The following is a 26,719-nucleotide window of genomic DNA, read 5'->3' on the forward strand; positions in this document are numbered from 1 at the left end:
TTCTGGTTTCCACTCAGCCCAAAGCGGGTTCTGCAGAACGTTCTCTGACCCGGGTTTCAGTCCAGACCTCAAACAGATGTCGTTCAAACAGCAGCTTGTTTTCTGGGGACAGGGAACGGTTAACGGGTCCGTTTTGCTGCGCAGAGGAAGCCGTCGGTTCTGCAGGGTGGATCAGCGACCGTGAACTTTCCTCCACTGCCCTCCTGGTTCTCCTCACAGCCACAGAGGCAGGAGTCCAGTCAGACAGGCCAACAGGACCGACGGTGTGGAAACAGAACCAGCAGATGCTTTGCTCTGAGATTCTATTTTCTTCCATAATTCTTGCTTCCTGATGATGCTCTTCCCCGTCGGCTCCGGCTCCTCCTCCTCTTCCTCCTCTTCCTCCTCCTCCTCCTGATGTCTGGATGAGGGCAGGTTAGTGGAGGAGACGTCCTGTTCGGTGGTTCCTGGTGGAGGCGTGTCTTCAGCGCTGTCTGCAGAGACGGTGGTGATGATGATGGGAGCTCTGGGCGTACTGGCAGACGTCTCAGCGATGGCTTCATGTGTCGATGCAGGACTGGCCTCTGGAGAAAGATCTGAGGCGGTAACGGTGACCTCCTCTGGATCCTCCGTGTCAGGAACTACCAAAGAGAAAATATCTGCGTTAGCCGCCACAGAGAGTAAAGACTCCTTCACGAGGAAATGGAGAAAGAGAAATCAGGTTTTATGACAGTTAAATGCTAAAGTACATTTTATTTACAATGAACGATGGAGGTAAAACAAAGTAAAATAGCTAAACTATTTGGTATTTAATGAAGGGAGAATGCATTAAAAAAGTAAAGATTACAGCTAAAAAGCCGGAGAGATGATATAAATATCTGATGCCTCCAAAGATGATTCCTGTGTCTAAATGCTGGTTGTCTGAGTCCAGAAGAAGACGTTTTAGGGCTGGGGGCCGTTTGTAGTCCCTGTACAGATTTTGGGTGCCCCCCCCCCCCCCTTAACTGTATTTCAATAATGATTTGGTTTACTAACACAGGAGGCTGATGCAGATGGAAGCTTTTAGTTTTTAATTAGGGCAGATTGTGACAGAAAAGTTGAAATCCTACAATTTAAAATGTTAAGTACGACACAAAATATTCATCTTTTAATAAACACACTTTTGACATTCTCTTTAATTTCATAGTAACATCTATCCAATAACATTTAATTACTCAAATGCAGACTTTGGTGCATTAAAATCTGCTTTGAATTCAATTATTAAAACTGGTTAAGAACAACAAGTGTGTTCAAAGAACAATGGACCCAAATACTGTTCTTATGTTGCTAAACCAAAAAGAGTTCAGTTTATTGCTGTTAAAGAGAAATTTAATTATTTAAAATAATTTGCAAACTGGACAACGTCAAATGTGGAAAACCCCTTGTTCAACCTTTGAATCTTCAACGACTCACACGTTAATTTCCTGCTGAATTATGACTAATTTATGTATTTAAAATTATATTTTGTAAAGCAGGTAAAAAAAAGTGGTTTTCATCTTTGAACCTTGATCATTTTGGCCCATGTACTGAAAAGTTTGAACTGGTTTAGGATCACGGACCAAACCGAACAGGAACCAGAACCTGGATCAGAACTACAGTTTCTGTCATCTCTATTAAAACGGCTTTCACTCAGACTGCAAACATGCAACCTGGGCTGAGACACATTTTAGAATCCGTTTAAGGTGAAAAGTCAGAGAAATTAGAGAAATTCATGGTGTTTTCTTCTGTCATATAACTCGGTGTGGTGAATAGACCCAGAGAGGTCGGAGCATCTCATACCACAGAGGTTGTCTTGACATTTCTGCAGGTTCTCCGGGCAGCTGGAGCACCAGTCCCCCTCCACGTACGGCCGCTGGTCCTCATAGTTCCCTCTGAGCACAGAAACACAGACAGAGACGCTGTGATGGAGATCCACAACCATTCTGGTTACTGCTGATCGCATCCCCCGCTCAGTCAAAACCCATCTGGACCAGAATCAGTGGCGTCCACTAGGCGGAGCGCCGCTGTAGCAGGAGCACCTGTAGAAGTTTTACAGCTCAGCTTTCAACGACTGTTCTATAACCCAGCTCTGATTCTGGTCCTCTGGACACAACCTCTCTGATTAATGCCCTCCTGGCCCGGTCTGGGAGTTCTGGTGGGCAGCCCGCTCTTGGTGGGTCTGTTCTGGCACTAGCTGCTTTCTATTAATTCAATTCAATTCAGTTTTATTTATATAGCCTGAATTCACATCATGTCATCTCAAGTCTCTTTCCAAAGTCAGCTTCCATCAGATCCTCCAGGTTGGTGAGAAAGTTTCCTCTCTAAGGAAACCCAGCAGGTTGCATCAAGTCTCTCCAAGCAGCATTCACTCCTCCTGAAAGAGCGTAGAGCCACAGTGGACAGTCGTCTGCATTGTTGATGGCTTTGCAGCAATCCCTCATACTGAGCATGCATGAAGCGACAGTGGAGAGGAAAACTCCCCTTTAACAGGGAGGAGAACCTCCAGCAGAACCAGAACCAGGCTCAGTGCATAAGAAGATGATGGATCAGATGATGCTCTGGAGAACATCAGAGATCTTGTCTGGAGCTCCTGGGTCACCTTAGGAAAGGTGTGTTTATGCTGACAGGTCATGTGACCCGCCCCACAGGTGGACTTTTGAAATTAAATGTCTGAACCCAAATCTTTGGGGAGCTTTACAGCAGCTTTTGTTGATTTTTGTATTGTATATTTCTTTTTTGTCATTTAACTTCACACAATTAGACTATTTTGAGCAGATCAATCACATTAAACAAGACAAAAAACATTTAAATTACAGGTTGGAATGTGAAAAAAGAGGCAAAAACTCAAGGGGGTGAATATTTTTGCTGGGCATGGTAGAGCTAGGAAACCCAGAACAAAGCCGTGTTCTGACTGACCTTCTCGGTGTGTTTTTATCTCCTTCTAAGTCACTCCAGATCACTGAGCTTTCTGCTCAGCAGCATTTCAGTCAGACCGAGGTCTGGACTTTGACTAGGCCAATAATCAGCCATTGAGTTATAGACCTGCTGTTCAGGACAATTGATCTGTTGATGACCCAGTTTGGGACGAGCTTCTGCTGTTGGACACATGGACACACATTTGACCTCAGAATATGGAGGACTTGATGGTCCACTAAGGGACTGCAAGGTGTTCAGATCCTGTGACGTCAAGACAAGCCCACATCATCATCCCTCCACCACTGTGCCTGACAGTTTATGCTGATATTGGGTGTCTGGGTGTGTTTATAAGCAGCCATGTTGTCCTTCACCTAAGTCCTGCTGCCATGGTCTTTACCACCTAACTAGTCTAGGTTTGGGCTGAATCTGCTGGGACCTCCACTCCCTGGAAGACGTTTTTCTCTTGGAAGTAATCGCTCTGTCTGTAGAGCGATGGACGTCAGATCGTTTGGGAATGGCTTTCATGAGAGTTCCCGGATCAACGGATGGAAAAAGATCTCTGAGGTTGCTGCTGATGTCTTTCCACCCTGGCATTGTGCAAACCACCGTCAGTAAGCTGCAGAGCAACAAGCTGACCAAACTCCTGCTCTAATGATCAGTAAATCAACACAGCAGCACCAGGAGGAGCCTGTAGAAGCAGCAGATCGACTCACTTATTTCTCCCCATGATTTCATACAGAACTGAACGAGACAGTAGAGTACAGACTAGCGGAGGAGCAAAGGCGATCCATGAGCCGGTGATTAGTGCTCAGAGCTTGGCGCTGAGCCGTACAGCCGCCTGTGGTGCCTGTAAAACCTGAGGAGTGGGTGTTTCCCTGTGTGGGCTCTGTGTGGTTTGGTGGACGTGTCGCCGTGTCAGAACTGACGCTGGAAAGTAGTTGCAGACGAGGAAGGAGACGTTCTCCCACTGCAGTCCCAACATGGTGTGGCAGGGGTGGAAAGCACAGCCGACCCGGTGAGTGTCGGCCCAGACCATCTGTAACACACACAGTTCAATCAGACACGTCTGCGTTAACCCACTCTGTGTCTTTGTTACGTTATTCTGGGCTAAGGGTTAGGGGGAGATATTAATCCATAAAGGTTAGGCATACAGAACATGCCACAGTCCTCACTACATACTTTAAATAAAGATGTGTGTGTGTTTGTGGGCATGTATAGCTATCATTATGAGGACCAAGACGTGACAGTAGGCCAATGTTGTGTGGAAATTTGGCATTTGACGACATTTTGCAAGGTCCACACAAAGCAAATGGGCTCCGGTGTCGGTACCAGATCAGCCTGGAGGGCCTGCGCTTCCTGATGATGTCATCATATGGCAACTCCACTCTAACAAACTACATTACGCCTGCATTCTCCATGTGTTACAAATACATTTTATTTTGTTAATTTACGGTTATTTTCCAGTAAATTAATCGAGGCATGAAAACTTTTAACATCATTTTGGAATGCTTCTGTGATAGTCTGACAATTTAATCAAAGTTACATCTTAAGAGAAATTTCCTTCCTCCAATTTAAAAAAAAAAAAGTTATGAAGGGAAACTAAACCATAAACCCTTTTCATTTTTAATAAAAATCTGCAGCCATTTTAATTTTATCATGGCATTCATCGCTTTAAAATCAATAACGTTTATTCCTCCTTTTTCTACTGATATTACTATGTTGTTCTTTCTGATCACATGTTTTTTATTATTCCAGATGAAACTGTGACAATATTCTTCCAAAAATTCAGCCAACTGTCAAATATTTGTTGATTTTTTTGTAAAATAGCTTGAATATTTGTTCTATCATTTCTAGTGTGGTCCTTGTTAATCATTATACCAAAATATTTACCTAATTTTTATCAATTAATGTGGGTTGACTATTTTAAATTGCTAAGATTTCCCATTTTTCTTTGTTCATCTTTAAGCCTGAAGCTTTTGAGAAAAAAGAAACCGCCAAATTAACTTAATAAAATTGATTCGTTACAAATGCAGACCGCGGGCTCTATGTAGTTTGTTTGAGTGGTGTTGCCATAATGTGACGTCATCAGGAGGCGCAGGGACCATGGAGAATTTCTTCGTAAAATTGTCACCGCTATAATTACTTTGGTAAGTTGTCCAGACCAATGTTTTGCGCAATTGTGCAAACGTTAATCCAATCATGTATAATGACGTCATCAGGAGGCGCCGGGCCCCAGAGTCGATCTGGTGCCAACACCGGTTCAGTTTAAGTTTAGTGTCAGGTACGTAGCCGTGAGGGTTAGGGAATACGAAGCAATAGAAAAAGAATGGAAGTCAATGTAATGTCCTCACAACAATATATACACCAGCGTGTGTTTGTTCTTGTACTTGCAGCTCAGCGAAAAAGTTTTTTGCAAAAATTTTTATAAAGTGAGGACTTTTACACTTTTTATCCTGGGCTAGCTCAGTTTTAGCATCATGGGGTCGATCAGGTTTAGGTTAGGGTGAGATCTAAATTCATAAAGGTTAGGGTTAGGCCATAGAAAGACTTGAAGATGAATGGAAGTCTATGGAAGACAAGGCACAGTCCTCACTGTATACTTTAAATAAGTGTGTGTGTGTGTGTGTGTGTGTGTGTGTGTGTGTGTGTGTGTTGACCTGTGTGTAGTGTCCACACATCATGTCTTCTTCACAGCTGTTGTTCTGGTAATCAAAATCCAAGCGTTCTGCACAGAGAAAAGTCGTCTAAAATCTCAGTGACAACAACAGAAAAAGCCGTTTTCACTAACTCTGTTGCCTGGTTCTGAGGAAAACAACAGAAAATAAGGGTGTGTAGAGAGATGACTCACCCAGGAACCATTTCTCCAGAGCCTTGCTGAGGTCCAGAGGCCCGGTGCCGGCAAACAGATTCTCTCCGATGTCCTCCAGTTCTGGGTTGTGATTCCAGATGCATTTAGCCGCGTAGTTCTCCGCAAGCACCTTCAGGTTCGGGTCCCATTTCTGCACAGATAAAGTTTTACACCATCAGTAGGTCCAAGATCTTTCACTTCTGTTTCATCTCCAAATCTGTGGATCAGAACCACGTTTGCAGGAAATTTATGAAAGTTAAAAATCATGTGAGCAAGGTCCTTGGTTTGAGTCCTGGTCAGGATTTTTCTGCAGGACTTTAAATGTGTACCTATGGACGCTCCAGCTGCTTCCCACACCCCGAAACTAAAAGATGTTAACCCATCTGGGCTCATTAAGGGTTGTTTGGGTCTCTGTTAACACCAGGGTGTCCCATCCAGGGTGTCCCATCCAGGATGTCCTCCACCCTCCTGATGAGCCGACGTTCCAGACATCAGTCACTCAAAGCCCGCTGTCTGAAAACACATCTGGATCGATGGATCTAAGATACCTGATATAGAGCTTAGTAACCCAGATGTTACAGTACAGTCATGTGAAGAGGGGGGGGGGGGGGGGGGGATCTTTTACAGTCATCATCATCAGCTCAATATTCAATAAACTACCGCGTAGTTGTGTGGTCCTCTGTGTCCTTTTAGTTTATTTAGTTTATTTAATTTGATTATATTTATTTTATTTTTTTGTTATGTACAGCACATTGGAAACGTTTTCTGTTGTTAAATGTGCGACATAAATAAGTGGTTTGGACTGGATAAAAATATATCAATCGATCAATAGACCTAAATCGATGATAAAAATAAGGTCAATAGAATAACAGTTTTTCTTCCATCTGCATTTTAATCATGTAGGTTAATATTACATCATTACGTCCTCCCAACCAATCACAACGCAGACCCAGGAACCAAGCTCCGCCCCCTTCAGAGAGTTCAGAGAACACACGTTCTTTTTCATTTTTAAAAACTTACAGTTTTGGTAAAAAAGAATAAAGGTTTGAGTTTGAATTCAGTGTTCTCTATTTAAAAACAGTTCATTAACCAGCAGCATAGATGTCCAGGGCTGCAAAAGATAATTATCGATATCGATCCAATATGATTTCTACTTTACAGATATGCTTTTTTTCTATATTGTCCAGCCCTATTCAACATATTGTAGTTTTTATGTTATTCTAATGTGGTGCTTTAAGTTTATGCCTAATTCCCTGGACAAACTGGGGTTAACATTTTACACTTTTAGATTAGATTAGATTAGATTCAACTTTATTGTCATTACACAGGTACAAGGCAACGAAATGCAGTTTAGGTCTAAGCAGAAGTGCAATAGCAGCAGTGCAGGATAAACAATGGAATATTATTATTCATCTCTATATACTAAATAAATGTGGGGATTCTTTTAAATCTGAATTTCTTTTAGATCCATGGTCTGTGCTGAAGCTTTAAAAGGAGTCCCCTGATGGTTTGAGGGCCCAATCAGAGCCCATTTCATGACCCCCACCGACTCTATGCTGGATTCAGCGGACCGCCTCGGCAGCGTTTGGGTCCGGAAACCGAGTCGTGACCTGAGAGATGAATCCGTTGCTTCAGGAAGTTTGAGCGCGGCTGATATCGGACTGACGCAGAGGGACGTGTGGCCGGCATGCAGATGTCATGAAGAGGAGCCTTAGAGGAAGAACTCCAGATTTATTTCTACACTTCGTGGTTTGAACGTGTTGCTCCGGAAACATTTCCTGTTGGGTTCTGTGCCGTGGGTCCGTTACTCATCAGCAGGATTCTCTGCATTCTGCGTGTTTTTAATTCATTTTGCTTTGGTTGGCTGTGATTTTGTGTTCATGTGGGAGCTGATGCTGTAACTTCTTTTCCACTGTGATTCTATCACAGCTCTTTGACTCTGTTCTTCTCTGCCGTGAGTTAATAGTTGGTGAGGAAATGACTAAAAGCAGGTTTGGTGTCTAAACGGCAGATTGTTTTGGACATTTTCTGCTGAGTCAGGACTTTTGAATGCCACGACAACATATCCATCCGTATCCAGTTTCTCAGGCCTTCTCACCTCTTTCCTTTACATGCAGTTAAAACCAGAGGCTGCACGCTGTCACCTCACCAACCCCGGCCTGACCTCTGACCCTGACCACAGCGTGCAGCCTCATCAGGTTTCCTCTCCAGTTCGGATGGATCTGATGCGGTCAGCAGAGATGTTCCAGTCATCTGCAGTACAAACGACACCCTGCTTGTGTAAAAACTAAGAGAAACGTCTGCAGCAGCAGGAGTTCTGCTCCACTCTTCCTGCCAACGTTGCTTCAGTCCCTGCAGCTTCACAGCAAGTTGATTCAGCACGGCTCAGTATGGGTGCTTTGGTCTACAGACGAGCTCATGGTCCACCCAGCGACTCTGAGGGGCCCGGATAAGAGCCGCTGGGTTTCTGAGGTGGAGAGTTCAGGCTCTGACCTCAGGCTGAATCTGCCGGGACGTCACATCACACACATATATACCCTTTATTGGAGAATGTTATTCTTAGATACTTTAAAAAGATATATATATATATATATATATATATATATATATATATATATATATATATATATATATATATATATATTAGGGATTTTTAGACATTTTAACATTCATTGTATTGCAAGTTAGATACAATGTTAATAGTTTAAAAGTGTTGTATCGTCTTTATGTCGCGTCCCGCTACATTTGTTGATGATGACAAAATTTTATGGTTGCATTACACCCAAAAAATAAATTGATTTATAAAATTGACTAATAGATAGATAGATAGATAGATAGATAGATAGATAGATAGATAGATAGATAGATAGATAGATAGATAGATAGATAAGAGGAATCCTACTTAATCTGGAGGGACAGACTATTGTTGTATAACAAGACCCTCTGCAGAGTTAGAGCAGCATATTTTTCATCATTAATTGAAGAGAATAAAAATAATCCTAGATTTCTCTTTAGTACAGTTGCCAAACTTACCCAGAGCCACAGCTCTGTTGATCCATCCATTCCCTTAGCTCTCAGTAGTAATGATTTTATGGGATTCTTCATAAATAAAATTGATGCCATTAAAAATAAAATAATTGGCATCCTCCCAAACATGATTACCTCGTCCTCAGTAAGTGAGGCAGCATTGGAGGAATCTTTAGAATCTGCGCAGTGTTTGAACTGTTTAGAAGCAGTAGAGCTTTCTGAGCTATCTAAAATTTTAGCTTCATCTAAACCTTCTACCTGCATGTTAGACCCAATCCCAACCAAGTTGTTTAAGGACATATTCCCTTTGATCAGTGGCACTATTTTAGACATGATTAATCTATCCTTAGTAAATGGATATGTACCACAGGTTTTGAAAGTAGCTGTTATTAAACCTTTACTTAAGAAACCTTCTCTTGATCAAGATGAGTTAGTAAATTACAGACCTATATCTAATCTTCTTTTCTTATCTAAAATTCTTGAGAAAGTAGTTGCTAATCAACTTTGTGAACATTTACAAAGTAATGACCTACTTGAGGAGTTTCAGTCAGGCTTCAGAGCTCATCATAGCACTGAAACAGCTCTTGTGAAGGTCACTAATGATATTCTCATGGCCTCAGATAATGGACTTGTGTCTATACTTGTCCTGTTAGATCTCAGTGCTGCGTTTGATACAGTTGATCACAATATTCTCCTACAAAGACTTGAACATACTGTAGGGATTAAGGGGAAAGCATTAGGCTGGTTTAAATCTTATCTGTCAGACAGATTCCAATTTGTTCATGTTAATAATAAATCTTCCTCAAACTCTAGGGTCACCTGTGGAGTACCACAGGGTTCAGTCCTTGGACCAATTCTCTTTACTATATATATGCTTCCGATAGGCAAAATTATCAGACAGCATGGGATTAATTTCCACTGTTATGCTGATGATACTCAGCTATATTTATCCATAAATCCTGATGAATCCAATCAATTACTTCGACTGCAGTCATGTCTTGATGACATCAAAAGCTGGATGACTTTAAATTTCCTGCATCTAAATTCTGACAAGACCGAAGTTTTAATCTTTGGGCCAGAGTCCTCAAAAAATAAACTTCTTAACCAATCACTTAATCTGGGTGGCATTAACCTGGCCTCTGGTAATAAAGTAAAAAATCTTGGTGTTATTTTCGACCAAGACATGTCATTTAAATCCCATATTAAACAGGTTTCCAGAGTTTCCTTTTTTCACCTCCGGAATATCGCCAAAATTAGAAACATTCTGTCCAGGAGTGATGCTGAAAAACTGGTCCATGCATTTGTTACTTCAAGGCTGGACTATTGTAATTCTTTACTATCAGGAAGTCCACAAAATGCAGTTCGAAGTCTTCAGCTGATCCAAAATGCTGCAGCAAGAGTTCTGATGAAAATCAACAAGAGGGATCATATTTCTCCAATTTTAGCTTCCCTTCTTTGGCTTCCTGTTAAATCAAGAATAGAATTTAAAATTCTTCTTCTAACGTATAAAGCCCTTAATAATCAAGCTCCATCATATATCAGAGCTCTGATTACCCCGTATGTTCCTAACAGAGCACTTCGCTCTCAGACCGCAGGTCTGCTGGTGGTTCCTAGAGTCTCTAAAAGTAGAATGGGAGGCAGATCCTTTAGCTATCAGGCTCCTCTCCTGTGGAACCAACTCCCAGTTTTGGTCCGTGAGGCAGACACCCCGTCTACTTTTAAGACTAATCTTAAAACTTTTCTTTTTGACAAAAATTATAACTAGTGACTCATGTTACTCTCAGCTACCTTTATAGTTTTACTGCTATAGGCTTAGGCTACTGGAGTATATCAGGATCTAATTTTCTCACTCTATAGAGTTCTACTGTTCTTCAATTATGCATTATGTGTTGTCATTTCAGCTTTTAACTTTCTGTTCTCTCTCTTTTCTCTTCATAGTAGGTACACCTGGTCTGGCGTTCTGTTAACTGTGACATCATCCAGAGAAGACGGCTCACCCGCTATTACCATCTAATGTAGAACAGATTACTAGATCAATGTGTGCTTCTGTGCTTTTTTGTCTCTCTTGTTGTGTCTCTGCTCTGTCTTCTGTAACCCCAGTCGGTCGAGGCAGATGACCGTTCATACTGAGCCCGGTTCTGCCGGAGGTTTTTTTTCCCGTTAATGGGTGGTTTTTCTTCCCACTGTCGCTTCATGCTTGCTCAGTATGAGGGATTGCAGCAAAGCCATGTACAATGCAGATGACTCTTCCTGTGGCTCTACGGTTCCCCAGGAGTGAATGCTGCTTGTCGGGACTTTGATGCAATCAACTGGTTTCCTTATATAGGACATTTTTGACCAATCTGTATAATCTGACCCAATCTGTATAATATGATTGAACTTGACTTTGTAAAGTGCCTTGAGATGACATGTTTCATGATTTGGCGCTATATAAATAAAATTGAATTGAAATTGAATAAATTCATCTGCATATATAGCATAAAACTGTGCAGCAGTAAATAACCTGCTGACATAAATGCTCTGGCATTTCTTTTTATAGCCAGGATCAGTTTGAACGTCACTCTAAGCATAGATATTATGTATGTAGAAACCTCATTACGTGCTGGAGTGAATCCTGCGGCGCCATATTGGATGGGTCTCTCCTGCTGAATGCTGCCAATGGGAGTGAACGCAGAGGGAGCAACTTTACACATATTTTCTGCAACTTATGGTTGCAATAACCAGGGATAACTGATGAAAGTAGATCACGTGGTATAAATCAGCATTTTGGGCTGAGATCGGTTCTGAAGATGAGTTTTTATTTGGTGAGAACAGAGCAGAAACCCAACAGATGGACCATAATTTCATGCCTATTAATTTGTTACCGCAGAATTTCACTAATTAAGGCTGAATCTTGTTGCCAAATTAAATATCAGAGTTACAGGGTGCCTTCACATGCAGGAAGCTCCAGCCCTAGTTGCAAAGCAGGGTAGTGTAACAGTGTCACACTGGAAGGACCTGGGAATTTTAAAGAATATTTTTCGAGGCCTTTAAAAACCATGTGAATCCATGTGTGCATGCACAGTATGCAGAAATATGATGACATTATTGTTGATGTGTAGAGAAGGCTCAGGTACATGTGTGAGAGAGTGAAATTAATTTAAACGCACAAACCAACTTGTTTCTTTACTAAAATATAAACTGTATTATTTTATACATGTATTGCTTTGTAAACCACCTGGTCTTTGTTTAAGAGCATAAAACAAAGTATTTCATTATGAAATCACATGTTCATACATCAATTTCTAATATATGTCTGTCTATTAAAGAGCACGCAATAATGAAATGTGTTTTAATCGAATAGGAGAAGAGCTTCTACTCTTTCTGATCATGTGACTTCCTGCTGCTTTCAGCTCTATCTGCTGCAGAAATGTGTAAAAAGGATTTTTTTTGTTTTGTGTGGTATATGTTGCAGATTGTTGATAAGAGACTCTAAAACTCTGAGAGGGTTTAAATGAATCCTGAGTAGACAAACTTAATCACATTATATGCATGTTGTTCTTAGTTTTGTCTTTTAAACGTATTTCATACGACTATTATGTGTTATTTTGCGTGTGTGTAACTATGTTAATTATAGTGCTGCTGGCTATCTTAGACAGGACTCCCTTGAAAATGAGATCTTCAACCTTATCGGGACCTCCTTGGTAAAACAAAGGTTTAAATAAAAAAGTCCAAATAAAGAAAATAAAGAAAGATTTCTTCTGTTACAGGTAAGATATTTACTGCTTCTAACTTCTCAACAGAACAGCCCCCCCCCCCCCCACACACACACACATTGATGTCAGTCATCCAGCGCCACGCCTCGTGGTTTCAATCAGTGCTGCCAAAAAAAACAATGAATGGACAACAGTCTCTGTGTGTGTGTGTGTGTGTGTGTGTGTGTACTTGTAGTTGTTGCTGAGTGAGGACCGTTTCTCGTATTTTATCAGCGAAACGAGGACATTTTTGGAAAGTGAGGATGTTCAGCTGGTCCTCACTTTTTTGGGGCTAGGTCCAGGACTGAGGTGTGAATTTAATTTAGATTGGGGTTACTTTCAGAGGGGGTTTAAAATTAATGCACGCCATTGCAAGGTCCTCTGTTGGTATGTGAGACATGGATATGTGTGTGTGTGTGGGGGGGGGGGTTGTTTGTCAGGAGGTAGGAGTCAGCGTTGTGCTCCACATTCCTCCCTTAACACCCGCTCTGAGTTACGGCTCTCAGGTCGTCATGAATGCATGTGGCTCCTCCCTGCTGAATCATCAGAGCACACAGCTGACTGCCTTTCTGCTTCAAAGGTAAAAGCTCTGACCTCAACGCTGCGATGCGGCTTAAAACAGATGTCTGCGTGTTGTTTGGTGCAGTTTGGAAAAGACTCCATCTTGTTTCTCATCTGCTCTGTGCTAAAACCTGCAGGAATCAGATGTTTGTTGGTGCTTTTGCCCCACGGTGTCTTCCAGAATCCCTTCTCCCCTCATGCAGGACGCTTGAGCCCAATGTTACGTCCATCTACCTTCTCCAGGTGTAGCACCATCTGATGAGTCCGCTGGACCCCTCTGAGTCGGTGGAGATCCCCTCATATCTGTCTGCCAGACGCTGCAGTTACTGCCTGATAGCATCACTGCCCCTCGCCTGGTGCCCCCCCTGATGCCCCGGTATTAACTTTCATCCTCATGCCTGGTCTGCATGTGGAGCCCACTATGGCCAGATAAGCTCCTCCCATCTGGGTCCTCACCTGTTTAGTCTAATCTAGAAACAAGATTCAAACGACGCAACAATTAGTGAGCACCGGAGAATCCAGCTTTGCCTCTGCACACATTTTTCTGTCTTTGTGGCAAAATCACAGCTCTTTTTTACAACATATTTCTCTTTAGGCCAAAAAGAATTACACCTGTTTCTATTTACGGCCTGTTAAAGGATCCCAGCTTAACGTCACTGTGCGATGTGTGAGAAGTCCTCTCAGTGTGAACCAGGGAAGTTTGGACCTAACAGCCTTTGTTAAACTCAGTGAGCGGGAGGCAGAACCAGATATCTGAGCATAAACTCCTCCTGGAGCTTTTATTGTTGTGTTTGACCCGAGGCAGATTCGTTTCAGCGACCTGCATGAAGCAACAGGATTTTATGATAATCTTCTCTCCAGCTGCAAGCAGAACTCACAGCAGAGTCCAGATCCTGCCGGGAGACCTTTTCCCCTCAGCTATCCGGCAGAGGCGATTTTATTCCTGGTCCGGTTCTGCTCTGTGATTGGATCTGCTGAGCAGAATAAACAGAATAAAGCGTGTTTCCCAGGCAGGCTCAATATAAAGAGGACCCTCCATATAATGGTCCATATAAAAAGGAAAATGCAACAGTGATCATGCTAAGTATGAGGGCAGAGAAAGCCTTTAATTCTGTGACTTTCTTTATAAACTTATGGCTTCCATAGAAACTTCATTATAACATTATACGCATTATGCCCTATTTCAGGAATAGAAACCAACAGGAGACCAAACATTTAGGACGGGGTTAGTTCATCGGTTTATTGAACCACTTGCTCAAACTATAAGGCCAGATTCAAACGTACAGTACGAGGCTCAGAGTATAAAATACGCCTCTATGCTGATGACGTGTTGGTTGGTTTGAGCGATCCAGAAATCAGAGATGATGGAGTTGCTGCAGACATAAGGAGGATTTTCAGGCTGGACCCTCAACACTGAAGGTCCACCCAACGCTGAATCTTCACTAAGAGGCAGGTCTTTAATAAATATCTAGAGATAGTACTTACAAAGGTCTTATCAGGGCTGTGTGGCGAAAACTAACTACTTAGCAATGCATGTATAAAAGAGGATTTTTCCTCCTGCAACTTGTCCAGATTACTCTCCTTATTTCAATTTTTTACCAATTCATATCCCCAAGAGCCAGTTTAGAGAGTCAGACGAAGCTGTTTATCGGTTAATTTGGATAAAGCCCCTGGGATAAGATCCAAAACCTGCCAGCTACCCAGGTCTGGTGGTGGGATGGGCTCACCAAGAGGACTATCAGCTCAGAGAAGACCGCTTATGCTCTGCTGTAACAGCGACTATGCAACCGAATGGAGGTCCATAGACTGTCACTGCTGAATAAAACTTTACAGAGTCTATTAAGTAATTTAGTGACCATTAAGGCATTTTAATTAGAACCAGTGGGTAAAGTTAAGAATCAATATTTGGTTAGACTTGATAAAGTGAATTAATCTCCATGAAGAAATCCACATGTTAAAGAAGCAATAAGTGATTTTTTCACCACTAGGTGGGGCTGTTGAGCTCTGTCTGTAGACCAAAACAAGACGCGTATCGAGCCACGGCTCCATCCGCCTCCACCCCTGCTGCAACCTTCACCATCTCACCTGTTGCCTCCCATGCGCATATTTGCAAAGGATAAAAACACAGCAGAACAGCCTCACCTTTCAGAGGAACATTTTAGTGAGGAAGTAAGTAACTCATTACTTTATAATGCCGTTAGCAAGAGAATGCTTCAATGTGCTCTCCGCCATGTTGAATCTCCGTTCGCTCTGTTCAGGTTTTTGTGTGACGTCACACCATAGTCCATCTAAAAAGACACCTTTATTTCTTCACATCACTATTTTTTGTTCTGTCTTTCTAAAATAATAAAATTTTGCTTTTTGCTCCTTTAATGTAGCCGGTATACGACTCTGACTATGACCCAGAGTTACGTACGATGGGAAAGGGATTACTTTATAACGTCTTCTACTAGATAATGTAGGATGTAACGAATTTAAAACTATCTAAGTTTGTCCTTTCCTTAAACCATTTTATGAGGTTTTGTGCTGTGATATTGAATTTAGCTGCTTATCTTTTTATTCGGGTTTTATAGTTTTAAGAATATCAAAATCTGAAGGATACATTTAAAAAATAATGTTGACAGCATCGAAGCGGGGACCCTCCAACCATCAACCCGTGGAAGAATATTGTTTAATGTGCGAAGCGCCATTTCCAGACTTTTTGCAGACAACTGGTGACAAGTTAAAACGACACCAGTGTTGTAAATGGGAGAAGAGGCATGTAGTATGGGAAAGAAAATTAAATATTTAACTCATAAAAACTTGCTCTATGCACCTTCAATGATAATCAGGGGTTGGAGCAACTGACCTTTAATTAAGACTTTAGGAAGAAAAGGTTGATGTTTTCAGTCACCTGGTCACATTCACCGTTTTCTGGATCTTCTAATTAACTGTTCATGATTTTAATGCATTTTCCTTTATTTCTTTTCCTGCTGTCTTAAAATGTAAAATGTTCTGATAGGAAAATATAAAGTATAAAATGGAAAGAACCCCTGGTTCCCATCGGTTTTACCCTGTTGTTGTTGTTTGGGTCTAATGAGGTTCTCCGCTGATCTCTGGTTAAAATGGACCTCATGATGTTTTCCAGCTGGTTCTGTCTGTTATCCTGACAATCTGGCTTCAGTTTTATGAACATCTTTCTGAAATGGAATCACTCCGGCGATACTTTACAGATGTTCTTTCTCTCTCCAACACAAACTAAAACCAGAACTTGGTCATTTCTTCTCTCGGTCCTCTCTGTAATGGGATCCGCCCAAACTTATCTTCTTAGACGTTAAAGCTTTTCTGTTGCTTTTAGGGAATTGTTCCACTTAGTTTGTAGATTATTTTTCTTCTTTTTTTCCACTTCTGTCTTTCATTAACGCTGCTCAGCACCACCGGTCCGACTGAAAGCTAATGTGGTTCTGAAGACCTCTGCTCTAGTGCAGGCGCTGCCAAAGTCAGGACCCCCAGGTGGGTCACGAGATTAGATGTCAGAATATCCTAGTTTTATTAAGCAAATGTCTGCCTTTAAATGTGGAGAATGATATGGTTTTGTTTTTCTTTAATATTTATGACATCAGAGAACAATCCAAGTTTTTTTTCTCACAAATGGGTGAAATTGAGCTCCAAATATTTGAGTTTTTTTGTTGAAATCTACTCCTCCATGGCCAATATTCTTAAATCCATGATGGCCCTAATACACATTTTTGTGTGGAAAATATGTGAATAAAGTCATGAAATTAGGTGGACAAGAATTAATAACATTACAAAAATAAAGTTGTACTAATTGCCAAAATAAAGTGCAAATATCAAGAGAATAAAGTTGTTTAAAAATCCTGATACTAAAAATTATTTGATGCTAATGTGCTGAAAAGATTTAGTAGTTGGACTAAATTAACGCCTGAAAGGCGGTCTGTGATTTCAGGGTCGCAGGCAGGAACGTTTGGGAACTCTGGTCTAGTGCACCGCAGGGGGAACTCTGGTGGCTTTCTGAGTAAACTGGGTGAGCCTGAACTTCCCTGAGGTAATGAGAGAAGACTAGAGGAGGTGGAGGAGAGATCTGGAACGAGGACGTTGTAAACTGTGAGGCGGGTAATTCCTGGGACTAGTTTAGGTTTGGGCTCAAACGGGGCTCAGTGTCCTGCTGGTGCCAAGATGGAGGGCAGAGCATGTTTCTGCCCCTCTGATGCAGACGTCCACATGGACCGTCCTCCAGAGCTCTGATGGTTCCTGCATCTTCTGCTCCAGTCAGCTGAGCTCCAGCCTTCTCTGGACCTCCAGAGCTTCTGCATGGACTCCAGCAGTGAGGCAGTTTTTAGAGCTCCTCCATCAGGTTCCTGTGCCGCCAACCTCCTGAACTCTGGTTCTGCTCTGTTCAGGTCTATTTTTGTTTCTTTTGCTTGTTCCTCATCAAACATGTCTATTTAGTGCAGTATGCTGGTGAAGATTCTCAGTCATCCAGGTCATGGTCATTACAAAAAAAAGGTAAAAAACAAAGCAACTGGACTTGTTTTCCGTAGTTTGAAGACGTTTCTCTTCCTCTCCAGGAAGCTTTCTCAATTCAAAAAGTCTGGAGTAATGTGGAGTAACAAGCTTTATACTACTGCCTAACAAAGGCTTGTAATGACTTAGATAACATTCAGATTCAGCAGAAACAGGACCACCCCTTAGTAATGGGAAGTCGTTAAAGACATTAAGCAGCAGATTGGACCGAAACTGGTCCACTCCTCTGTAACGAGGAGTCGTTAGGGTCGTTATCGGCCTGGATTAAAGGAACGATGTTTAGTGCATAATATTTAGTGCATAATATTTAGTGCATAATATTTAGTGCATAATATTTAGCGCCGTACCTGCCTGTCTGACCTTTGCTCCAGCAACGACTCCATAGACCATGACAATAGGGACAGGTTATTGATGATGTATAGCTCTCTCCTATCTTTAATAGAAGACTTGAGTCCTCACCATCAAAGGTTGAGCCATGTTGTGGTTCTGTTGGTACTTTGTGGGATGGGGAAGCCTGGGGGGGGGGGGGGGGGGGGGGTGCAGGAACAGGAAAGCTGGATGAAGCCACAGCTAAGTGCATTCTGTTCTATGTTCTGAGCGAAGTATCGCTCTCTGCTTTACAACTGATGAGTTTAAAGAGTCTCAGGACCTCAAACACCGACTTTTTGTGCTTTGAGTGCGGCGACCATTAAAAGCACAACGTCTGCGTTTTCTATCAAAATCTCAGATTCTGTTCACTTTGTGACAAACCGCATGTAAAGAGATGTTAATAATCTGGTTAAGGCCGGGTTACAAAGAGCAACCTGAGGACAGACTGCAGCGTGATGTGAAGATCTACACGTCTTTTAATAAAAATGATGCATGACCAAGAACTAGTTCTGTGACCTTTGGATCAGAGCGCCTGGTGAGCTTTAAACACAAATAAATTCAGTTTAATGCCTGAGAGCCGAACGCAGAACCAGATATTCTTCAAAGTCTTTGGGGAACAAGTGAAAGACCTGAAAAAAGTTGCTGATTTTTCAAAATATCTCAACATTGCAGATTAAAAACCTAAAGAAAACAGAGGAGTGGAGGAAAGTGGGGGAGTGGTGGTCTAGTGGTTAGAGCACAGAGCTTCAGTCCCAGAGGTTCTGAGTTCAACTCCCACAAGCTGCCACTCTGGGTCCCTGAGCAAGACCCTTAACCCCAGATTGCTCCCCAGGTGCCGCACAGTGGCAGCCCGCTGCTCCCCAAGGGGATGGGTTAAGATGCAGAATTTCTCCATTGTGAGATCAATAAAGTTTAATTATTATTATTATAAGTTGAAGAGTTCATTGAGATGATTTATGACTAAAGCCTCCTGCTGGTCGGCTGCTACGTCACCTTACTGGAAACTTTCTGCTAGTAAAGAAAACAAAAAACTCCATAAAAATCATTATTCTTTAATATTCTCCACAACCTTTCTACCCCTCAGAGAACACCACAGCTGTTTGCTCTGAAAACACCTTTTTTTGTCCTGGTGCGGCCTCCATACTTTCAGAGAGTCTAAAAACCTTTTCAGGTTCAACGCCGCCCATTTCTATAAATCCAAACACTGATTGGAGACAAACACACACATTCCTCTGAGCAGCTCTTCATTCTGCAGCTAATTTTCATTTCTCCTTATCTAAACAGTGAGCTGGCTGACTTCCCCGGCACTCCTCCGGTTGCTCAACACAGATCTCTGACTCCGCGATGGTTTCCCAACAGCGTTCCTCCTCTTGTTAATAATTGGAAGTGGTCCGCAGGGGGAAACTCCCAGTATTCCCCGGAAATCAGCTCCGAACTTCACTTTGGTGCCAACCTGAGAGCTGACTGGATTAACGTTGTGGTTGAGGCTTATTGAACTGGACCAGCTCCAAGTATTGTGCTCTAGTATTAGTCTTAAATTCTCCTGGTCTGAAAGCTGCAGCTGTACGCAAATAATAGGCAATAAATAAGGCCCCAAATAACAGCAATAAAACATAATGAGCCCTTAACTGTGGCAGATTGTGGATTCCAACAGAAAAAGCAAAGCTTCATAAAAAATATTTTCACTAGCACACATCTTTAGCAGAAGATTTAGGGTCTTTTTTATTGTAAAAGTCACTGATGGACAGTTTTGTGCTGCATGCAGGGAGGCTGCAGAAACAGCAGCAGAAACAGCAGGACTACAGGAAAACATCAGAGTCCTCATGTTTCCATCAGGGACGCTGCTAACACGCTAATGCTGGACAAATGTAATATTTTCCCTCTTAGGTTTCATTAATCCAACCCAGAAAGCAACAAGCTACAGATCCTCAACTTCTTCCTGTGCTCGGCCCATTTTTTGGGGAATTTGATCTCAGGGTTCTTAAACTCATCCGCCTTCAACTTCTCTGCTCTTTGCATTTCTCTTGTTCCACTTTTCTTCTCTCCAGACCAACATATCTGCCTCTCCAGGATGTTCTCCCCCAGCTTTCTACTTTTCTCACACATTACAGCGAACATCATAAACCACAGAAACGACTCACGGACCTTTAGGGTCAACCTTCCCATCACAGCTGTAAAGAGCTGAGTAATGATTCCTGACATAATCCCACCTCCACCTTCAGAAAACTGAGTTCTTAGAAATAATGATTTATAATTGTTACATTTCAGGAACACATTTTCAGGAACATTTTTCCAAATGCAAATTAAAACGTGTGCCATGTGTTACGATTCAGTCCTTCACTGATAAAAGGAAATAAAATTCAGCTTCCTCCTCAGTAACTGCATGGTCATCCAGCTGCATGCAACTGAACCTCAGATGTTCTGCAGATGTTCTGCCTCTGGCCTCAGAGGTTCTTCAGAGAACATCAGAGAACAACCAGCATCATGGAGATGAAAGTTCTGGTCCGGTTTAAAACAGGGTCCTGAGACTGTGGTGGAGGTTCTCCTTCCTGCAGCAGAACCTCCCTGAAGCTGCAGCCAGAGACGCTGGGATGGTTCAGATCAGAGCAGATTCATGCGTGTGAATGGCCTAGTCAAAGTCCAGAACTAAAGACATTGAAATTCAATGTGACTGAGCTTTAGCAGTTTTACAAAGAATGGACAAAAATGTGGAAATTTAAAAGACAAACTCCTAAACCACATTTAACTGGAGCTAAAACTGAAGAGAAACTATTTGTATTTTCCTTTTACTTCACAACTATTTAAAGTTTCATAAAAAAATCCCAACAAAACAACCAGAAGTTAGTGGCTGATGACAAAATGAGGAAAAAAACCTTCTGGGGAGTGAATACTTTTTGCTTTGAGCTGCAGAAATTCTCTGATGGTAAAATCTGTAAAAGAAACTGAATCATTTCTGCATTTCATTAAGAATAAACGGTTTATTTGACTCCTCTGAGCCCAGTGAGGTAAAAATGATTTCACCGCCTGATGGCGGCGCGTGAAGCACATTCCAGCGCCGCGTCCTCCCTCCATGTAATTATACGGGACTAATTGAATGTGTTGCTGATGAGTCCTTGGCCACAGCCCTGTGGTTCTGCACATTAACACCCTGGTCAGAGCGGTGCCGGTTAACCGCAGCGGCTCTAATTATCTTCTGACCAGCTGATGGAAAGCCACATGCACTCAGGAATGCGCTGCTGCAGCAGTTTTACCGACAAGAAGCCCAACAGTCAGAGGAGGAAACACGAGTTTGATGCGTGGAAGAGATTCTCAGCTCTGATGAGTCCAGGTCTTCACTCGGTTCTCTTGGACTGAAAGTGATGCACCAGACCAGAGTCTGACTTTTCCTCCTCTGAACCCAGAACCAGTCCATTACGTTCTGACTGTGCATGCAGGAACCTTTCAGTAATATTGAGGTGACATTCAGGGTTCAAAGCTGCTGGTTGGCCACAGAAACACGTCCAGCAACATCTGAACAAACACGGCCTGGGCCCAAACTGCTCCAATTCCTTTCTATCCAGATGTGCATCAACTATAAAAGTCAATAATCAAGAGTCAGAATCAGAACCTGGAGAGTTTCTGGCTCAGACCGACTGAGCCTGAGGAGATCTTTGCGTTGAATCAATGCTCCCCTGAAGCCGCAGGTGTTGGTTCCTGTATCCTGAGAGGAACATCTCCCTGCAGGAGACACTGAAGGGAAGGAAGCGAAAGAGGTTTTCACCCAAAACGATGAAGAGCGAAGGAATCCTGCTGATTAGCAGCTGATCCAAAGACAGACACGACTCTTCCTGCACAGAGCATCTCCAAACCGTGCCATGCCGCTTTATTTCTAAAGCACAACAGGACAGCTGAGCAAAGGGCCGACAGCAGGAATCAGACAATAAAGCAACGATGAATTAATACATGGGAGCCACAGCAGAATTAAACTGGAACAGAAACCAACTCACTGTGGGTCAAAACCCAAGGAGAAAAAGTCTCTTTTAACGGGTTTTAAAAAGAGAAAGAGATAGAGCCTGCCGCCTCCTCTTGCCCCGCCTCCTCCTCTGGGTTACCTCTGGGCTCCCTGGGCTCCAGGATCCAGGGAGCACTTTACCTTCAGCTCTCTGTTCTCCTCCCAGAGCTGAGAGGACGCAGCAGCTGCTCTGCTTTCTACGTCTCATGGTGCTCCTTTGGCTAAATGCTGACAGGTGAGAGGCGTTAATAGCAGGTAGATGGAGTAAAATGAGCAGAATGGAGCGGAGAGATGACAAGCGACTCAGAATGGTGATGACGATGTTGTGTGACAATTATTTAATTTTGCTAAGTTTCATCATCATGACGCACAACTAATCACATCTGTTAAAAGACAGCATCACACCCAGCAACAGAGTCAACCACACCTCTTTACTACCACTGGATTTCTGCCGTGTAATCCCTGAGAGTCGCTGTCAGCAACCATCTGCATAACGCTGAAGCTCAGACTCCTGGCAGGAAGTTTTAGGCTAAGTTTGGACCTCTGAGAGACTCTGGGTGGACGCGTTTGACCAGTTTTCCACAAATCTTTCTAACCAATCAGAGCTGCGTCTCATTATAGCGCCCGACCCTTTTAATGAGGACGGACATTTGGCCTGACAAAACAACAAGCTGATGTTATTCTTTAAATGAAGTTCTTTGGAGAACTTACATATGCAGGATAATCAGCTAACTGAAATGGTTTAAACAGGGATAAATGGTAAAATGGGCTGTACTTTATAAAGTCAGACGACCCTGAAGCGCTTCACGATGTCCCTACGCCTGCATACAGCGGCGCCACCAGACCTCTGACCTCCGTCAGCAGGTGGTGCGGCTGAAGTGTCTTCTCCACCAGGTACAGGACGAACTCGCTAACTCCTGCGCCGCCGTCGCTCCAGTGATGTCATGGCACCTTTAATGACGTGTTTGGTTTCTCCACTGATGAACCGGTTATTAAAGGCCTTCTGCTTCCTGCTGGAATCCTTTTGTTTCTGTTTCTCTTGTTTTTGGCCTTTTTACTTGTGTTCTGTATGAACAGATTTATTTAGTGGTGTTAATTTCCTCACTTTGACATTTCTACATAATAATAATTACTTCAGTATCAGCCTCTCCCCTTTGTCCTCCTGGTTTATCTGAAATGCCGCAGATTGCCTCATTTCTCTCTGACATCGGCCTGAACTCAGTTTGCTTGTTAAAAAAGAAAAAAGTTATGAATTACAACAAATTAAACGTCATATTTATTGGCAGAGCAGTCTGAGGTCAGATTTCACAGAACTTTGTGAAGCAGAACCAAAACTGAAGGAGGTCTGATGAAGATTTCTACTGATCCTGACCTGATGAAGGTTAGCAGACCTCGTTGGGTCCATCCTGGTGTGTCCTGAGGTCCAGCTGGCTGTCCTACAGGACGTCTCACGCCAAAGAACCCAATCCTGTTCCTGACTGGTGATCTAACACAGATCGGCTCGGGTCAGAAAGCTTCAGCCAACCTCTGCTGAACCTCATCCTGCTGATGGAAACTGGGTTTGGAAGATAAACCAGCAGGATGGTTCCTCTCAGCAGTGACCCGTTTGCTCTTCTGGTTAATCAGAACTCTGGATCACAATCAGCTGACAGATTTATACGGGATTCATGTGCAAAAGATCTGGTTTTACACATAATCAAATAAACCTTCAGAAACTTGTTCATTTATGACTGATGGCGTGTTCACACCGAACGTGTTTTCTGTGACTGGAGCGACTGTTTTACATGATATTCACCTGTACAGGTGCAACACTGGAGCGATGTGACGGAAAACGAGGCGACGTAAAGCGATGCGGCATAAAGCAAGGCGGCGTGAAACAAAACAACGTAAAGCGAGTTTCTGACTCAGCCATTTATTACTACCGGGACAAGTAGAAAGGACCAAACCTGGAGAAGTGAGGGCTGAGGAGGCTGGAGTAGCAGGGAGGTGAAAGCGTCACTAGAGGGCGCCATTGTACTGTTGTATTTCTGATTTGTCTGCTGTGCGAACTGCCTTCCATATGTCAGGCAAGTAGTGACGTCGCCGCCGAAAACATGTTCACTGTGAACGCACCATAATGGCCTTAAACTGTCGGTATTTCAAATTAAAAGCCCAAAAGAAGATGCGAGTCCCAAACTTTTCTGTTTCAAATCCAATAACAAAATGAAATCTCCCTATTTCCTGTCTCAGACATCCCAAACAATTCCTGACGGGTTAGTTACCACCGTCCAGAACAAGAAGCAGAACCAGGACCACCTGGTCCTATAGGGACACCCCCCCACCCTCACCGGTGTTTCAGTCCGTCTGCGTCAGTATTTCTTCAGGAGCATGAAGAACCACGCAGAGACCTGCAGCTCTGGTCTGAAAGGTCCAAAGTGCTGCTTGAAGCTTCCAGCTGCTGTATTAATTTCTAACTCTTCCTTAATTTAAACGTAAAACTGAGATAATTCTGCGATCATCGTCAGCCACACCCACCACCTGTCATCAGCCAATCACAGAACAGCAGGCGACCTGCTGAGGATCAAACTGAGCATCAGAATAACCAAGAAATGAGATGTTAAACGTGGCCTGCCTGTTGGTACCACACGGCCTGGGTCCAAGTGTATCAGAACCTGCTGATCTGTTTGGATGTCCTGTAGCAGTGGAAGACCTCACCAGGTTCTGTTTGCTAAGATCAGGAAATCCAAGCTCAGAACCAGAGAACAGCAGGCGGGGAAAACATCGCCTGGTCCGATAGTTCTCAGTTTCAGCTCCAAGATTCAAATGTTTGGGTCAGAATTAAGAGGAACCAGCATAAAAACTTGGATCCATCCTGCCTTGGATCAGAGGTTCAGGCTGGTGGTGGTACCTTGGTGTGGGGGAGAGTTTCTTGGCCCACTTTGGACCCTTCAGAACCAGCTGAGTGTCTTTTAACCACAGCCTTCCGGACTATGGTTGCTGACCATCTCCGTCCCTTTTTGACCCCAGTGGACCCGTGTTCTGATGGTTCTTGAGCGCCAGTGAGACCATTTGATACCAGAGGCCTCCACAGTCACCAGGTCTGGGTCCGGCTGACTTCAGAACCTCATCACAGATGCTCAGCCCATAATCTGCAGCTGTGGGATGCCATCACGTCAACATGGACCAACATCTCTGAAGGAGGTTTCAGACGCCTGTTGGCTCTGTGCCACCAAGAATTAAGACAGTTCTGAGGGGAAAGCGGTTCTGACCCGGTACCAGTGAAGAGGTTCTACATGAACGTCTCAGAGAACATTTCTGTAGAAATCAGCTTGTTTGGTTTAAACTTCCTACAAACTGGTTCTGGAGGAAAGTCTTCTGAAAGAACTTTATGGAAATGTTCTGACAGCCGGACCTGCAATCGGACCCTTTGATGAAGCAAACATTGAAACGAGTCCCTGAGACTTAAAAAACACACAAATGTTTCAGTTTTTAGACTTTAAATCTTCTTTAAATCTTCCCTGAAGCTGAATCTGGATGAGAAACGTTTCCTGACAGTTTGTTGCAGGAAGAACTTTAGAAGAATTGTGAAAGAAATGAGGGAACGGCTGATTGATGAGAAGGTGTGAAACACATTATTAACCTTAAAGAAAAGAAAATGCATCTCTGTCCTTTTGCTCTGCAGCTGTGCAGATGAAACAACGCGGCTTTACCTCTCTCCTCTCAGGCTGTTTCAGTAACTTTGGGAAGATCTGAGGTTCTTACCAGGGGCAGCATGGCTGAGGCGCTGGGTGAAACCTGTCCTCTGTAGTAGTTGTGCAGCTCCACCAGCAGTTCCTCGTCTTGGCTCAGGAGGCTCCGGGCTCCAGGAACCAGCAGGGCCCCCAGCAGCAGACACACCCAGAAACAAGCTCCCCTCTGCAGGCTGCAGAGGCTGGATCCCATCCCGGTCCTGGACCTCCATGAAGACGCTCCATCCTGGGCAGTCCGTGGGGTCGAGGCCCCCTGCAGCTCAGACAGGCTCCTGTGATGCATGATGGGTAACGCCGTCCAGAGGGATGTATCCTGAAGCGGTCGGTCCAGAGTGGATGTGAGTGTGTGGACAATGGCCTGCTGTCTCTGAGAGTCAGGAGAGTCTTGTCCTCCTCAGTGCCTCCCTCTCTCGGCTCTGCAGGTCTTTTTGTGTATGGGCCGGGTTCAGGCGAGCCAGGATCCTCCCTCTATCTGTCCCCCCCCCCCCCCCCCCCCCCCCCCCCCCCCCCCGCCTCCAGAAAGCACATGAGCCAGCCTAAGTTAAACCTGCTGCAGAGCGAACCCCCTGAATGGTGCGGGGAGAGTCTCTTTCAGAGTCAGGAGATCCAGTCATCAGTTGGGAGCCCCCAGGCCGACTCACATTTCATGCATATCGCTCTGCCTGGTACCAGAAAACAACCCCAGCCCCACCCGCCGTCTCTCCTCAGCCTTTTGTCCTCTTGTTGTTGTTTCATTTTTATTGGCAGGATTTCTTTCTGTGTCTCCTGGTCCTACTCTGCTCCAACAGGCGGCTGTTTTCAGCACGGTTCCTGAGTCCCTCACTGACCCTGAACATGCTTGGATTTTCCCAAAAGTTGAGGAAAAAAGCTTCAATTTTAACTTGTTTAAAGAAAAATAGAGAAATATTCCTATGGAACTTGTTCCTGTTTTAAATTCAGATTTTATTCCCTTATTTAACCTGAGTTCTGTGTCTTGATGTTTTTTGTTTAATCAGAATGAGTTTTTGGATCTCAGTGAGATAAT

At 43.3% G+C, this 26,719-nt stretch overlaps 1 protein-coding gene across 1 annotated transcript; it reads right to left on the reverse strand.

The window, feature by feature from the left end:
• On the reverse strand, positions 1-26,168 carry LOC110366856 (peptidase inhibitor 16-like). The gene is made up of 6 exons (XM_036143374.1): positions 25,709-26,168; positions 5,762-5,912; positions 5,571-5,638; positions 3,840-3,949; positions 1,798-1,889; positions 1-620 (listed from the first exon to the last, which is right to left on the reverse strand). The coding sequence occupies exons 1-6, from the start codon at positions 25,976-25,978 to the stop codon at positions 214-216; spliced, it is 1,098 nt and encodes a 365-aa protein (XP_035999267.1). The 5' UTR covers positions 25,979-26,168; the 3' UTR covers positions 1-213.
• Between the last annotated feature and the right edge of the window lie 551 nt (positions 26,169-26,719).

This window comes from Fundulus heteroclitus, chromosome 1, assembly GCF_011125445.2.
Source record: "Fundulus heteroclitus isolate FHET01 chromosome 1, MU-UCD_Fhet_4.1, whole genome shotgun sequence".
Lineage (NCBI taxonomy): Eukaryota > Metazoa > Chordata > Actinopteri > Cyprinodontiformes > Fundulidae > Fundulus > Fundulus heteroclitus.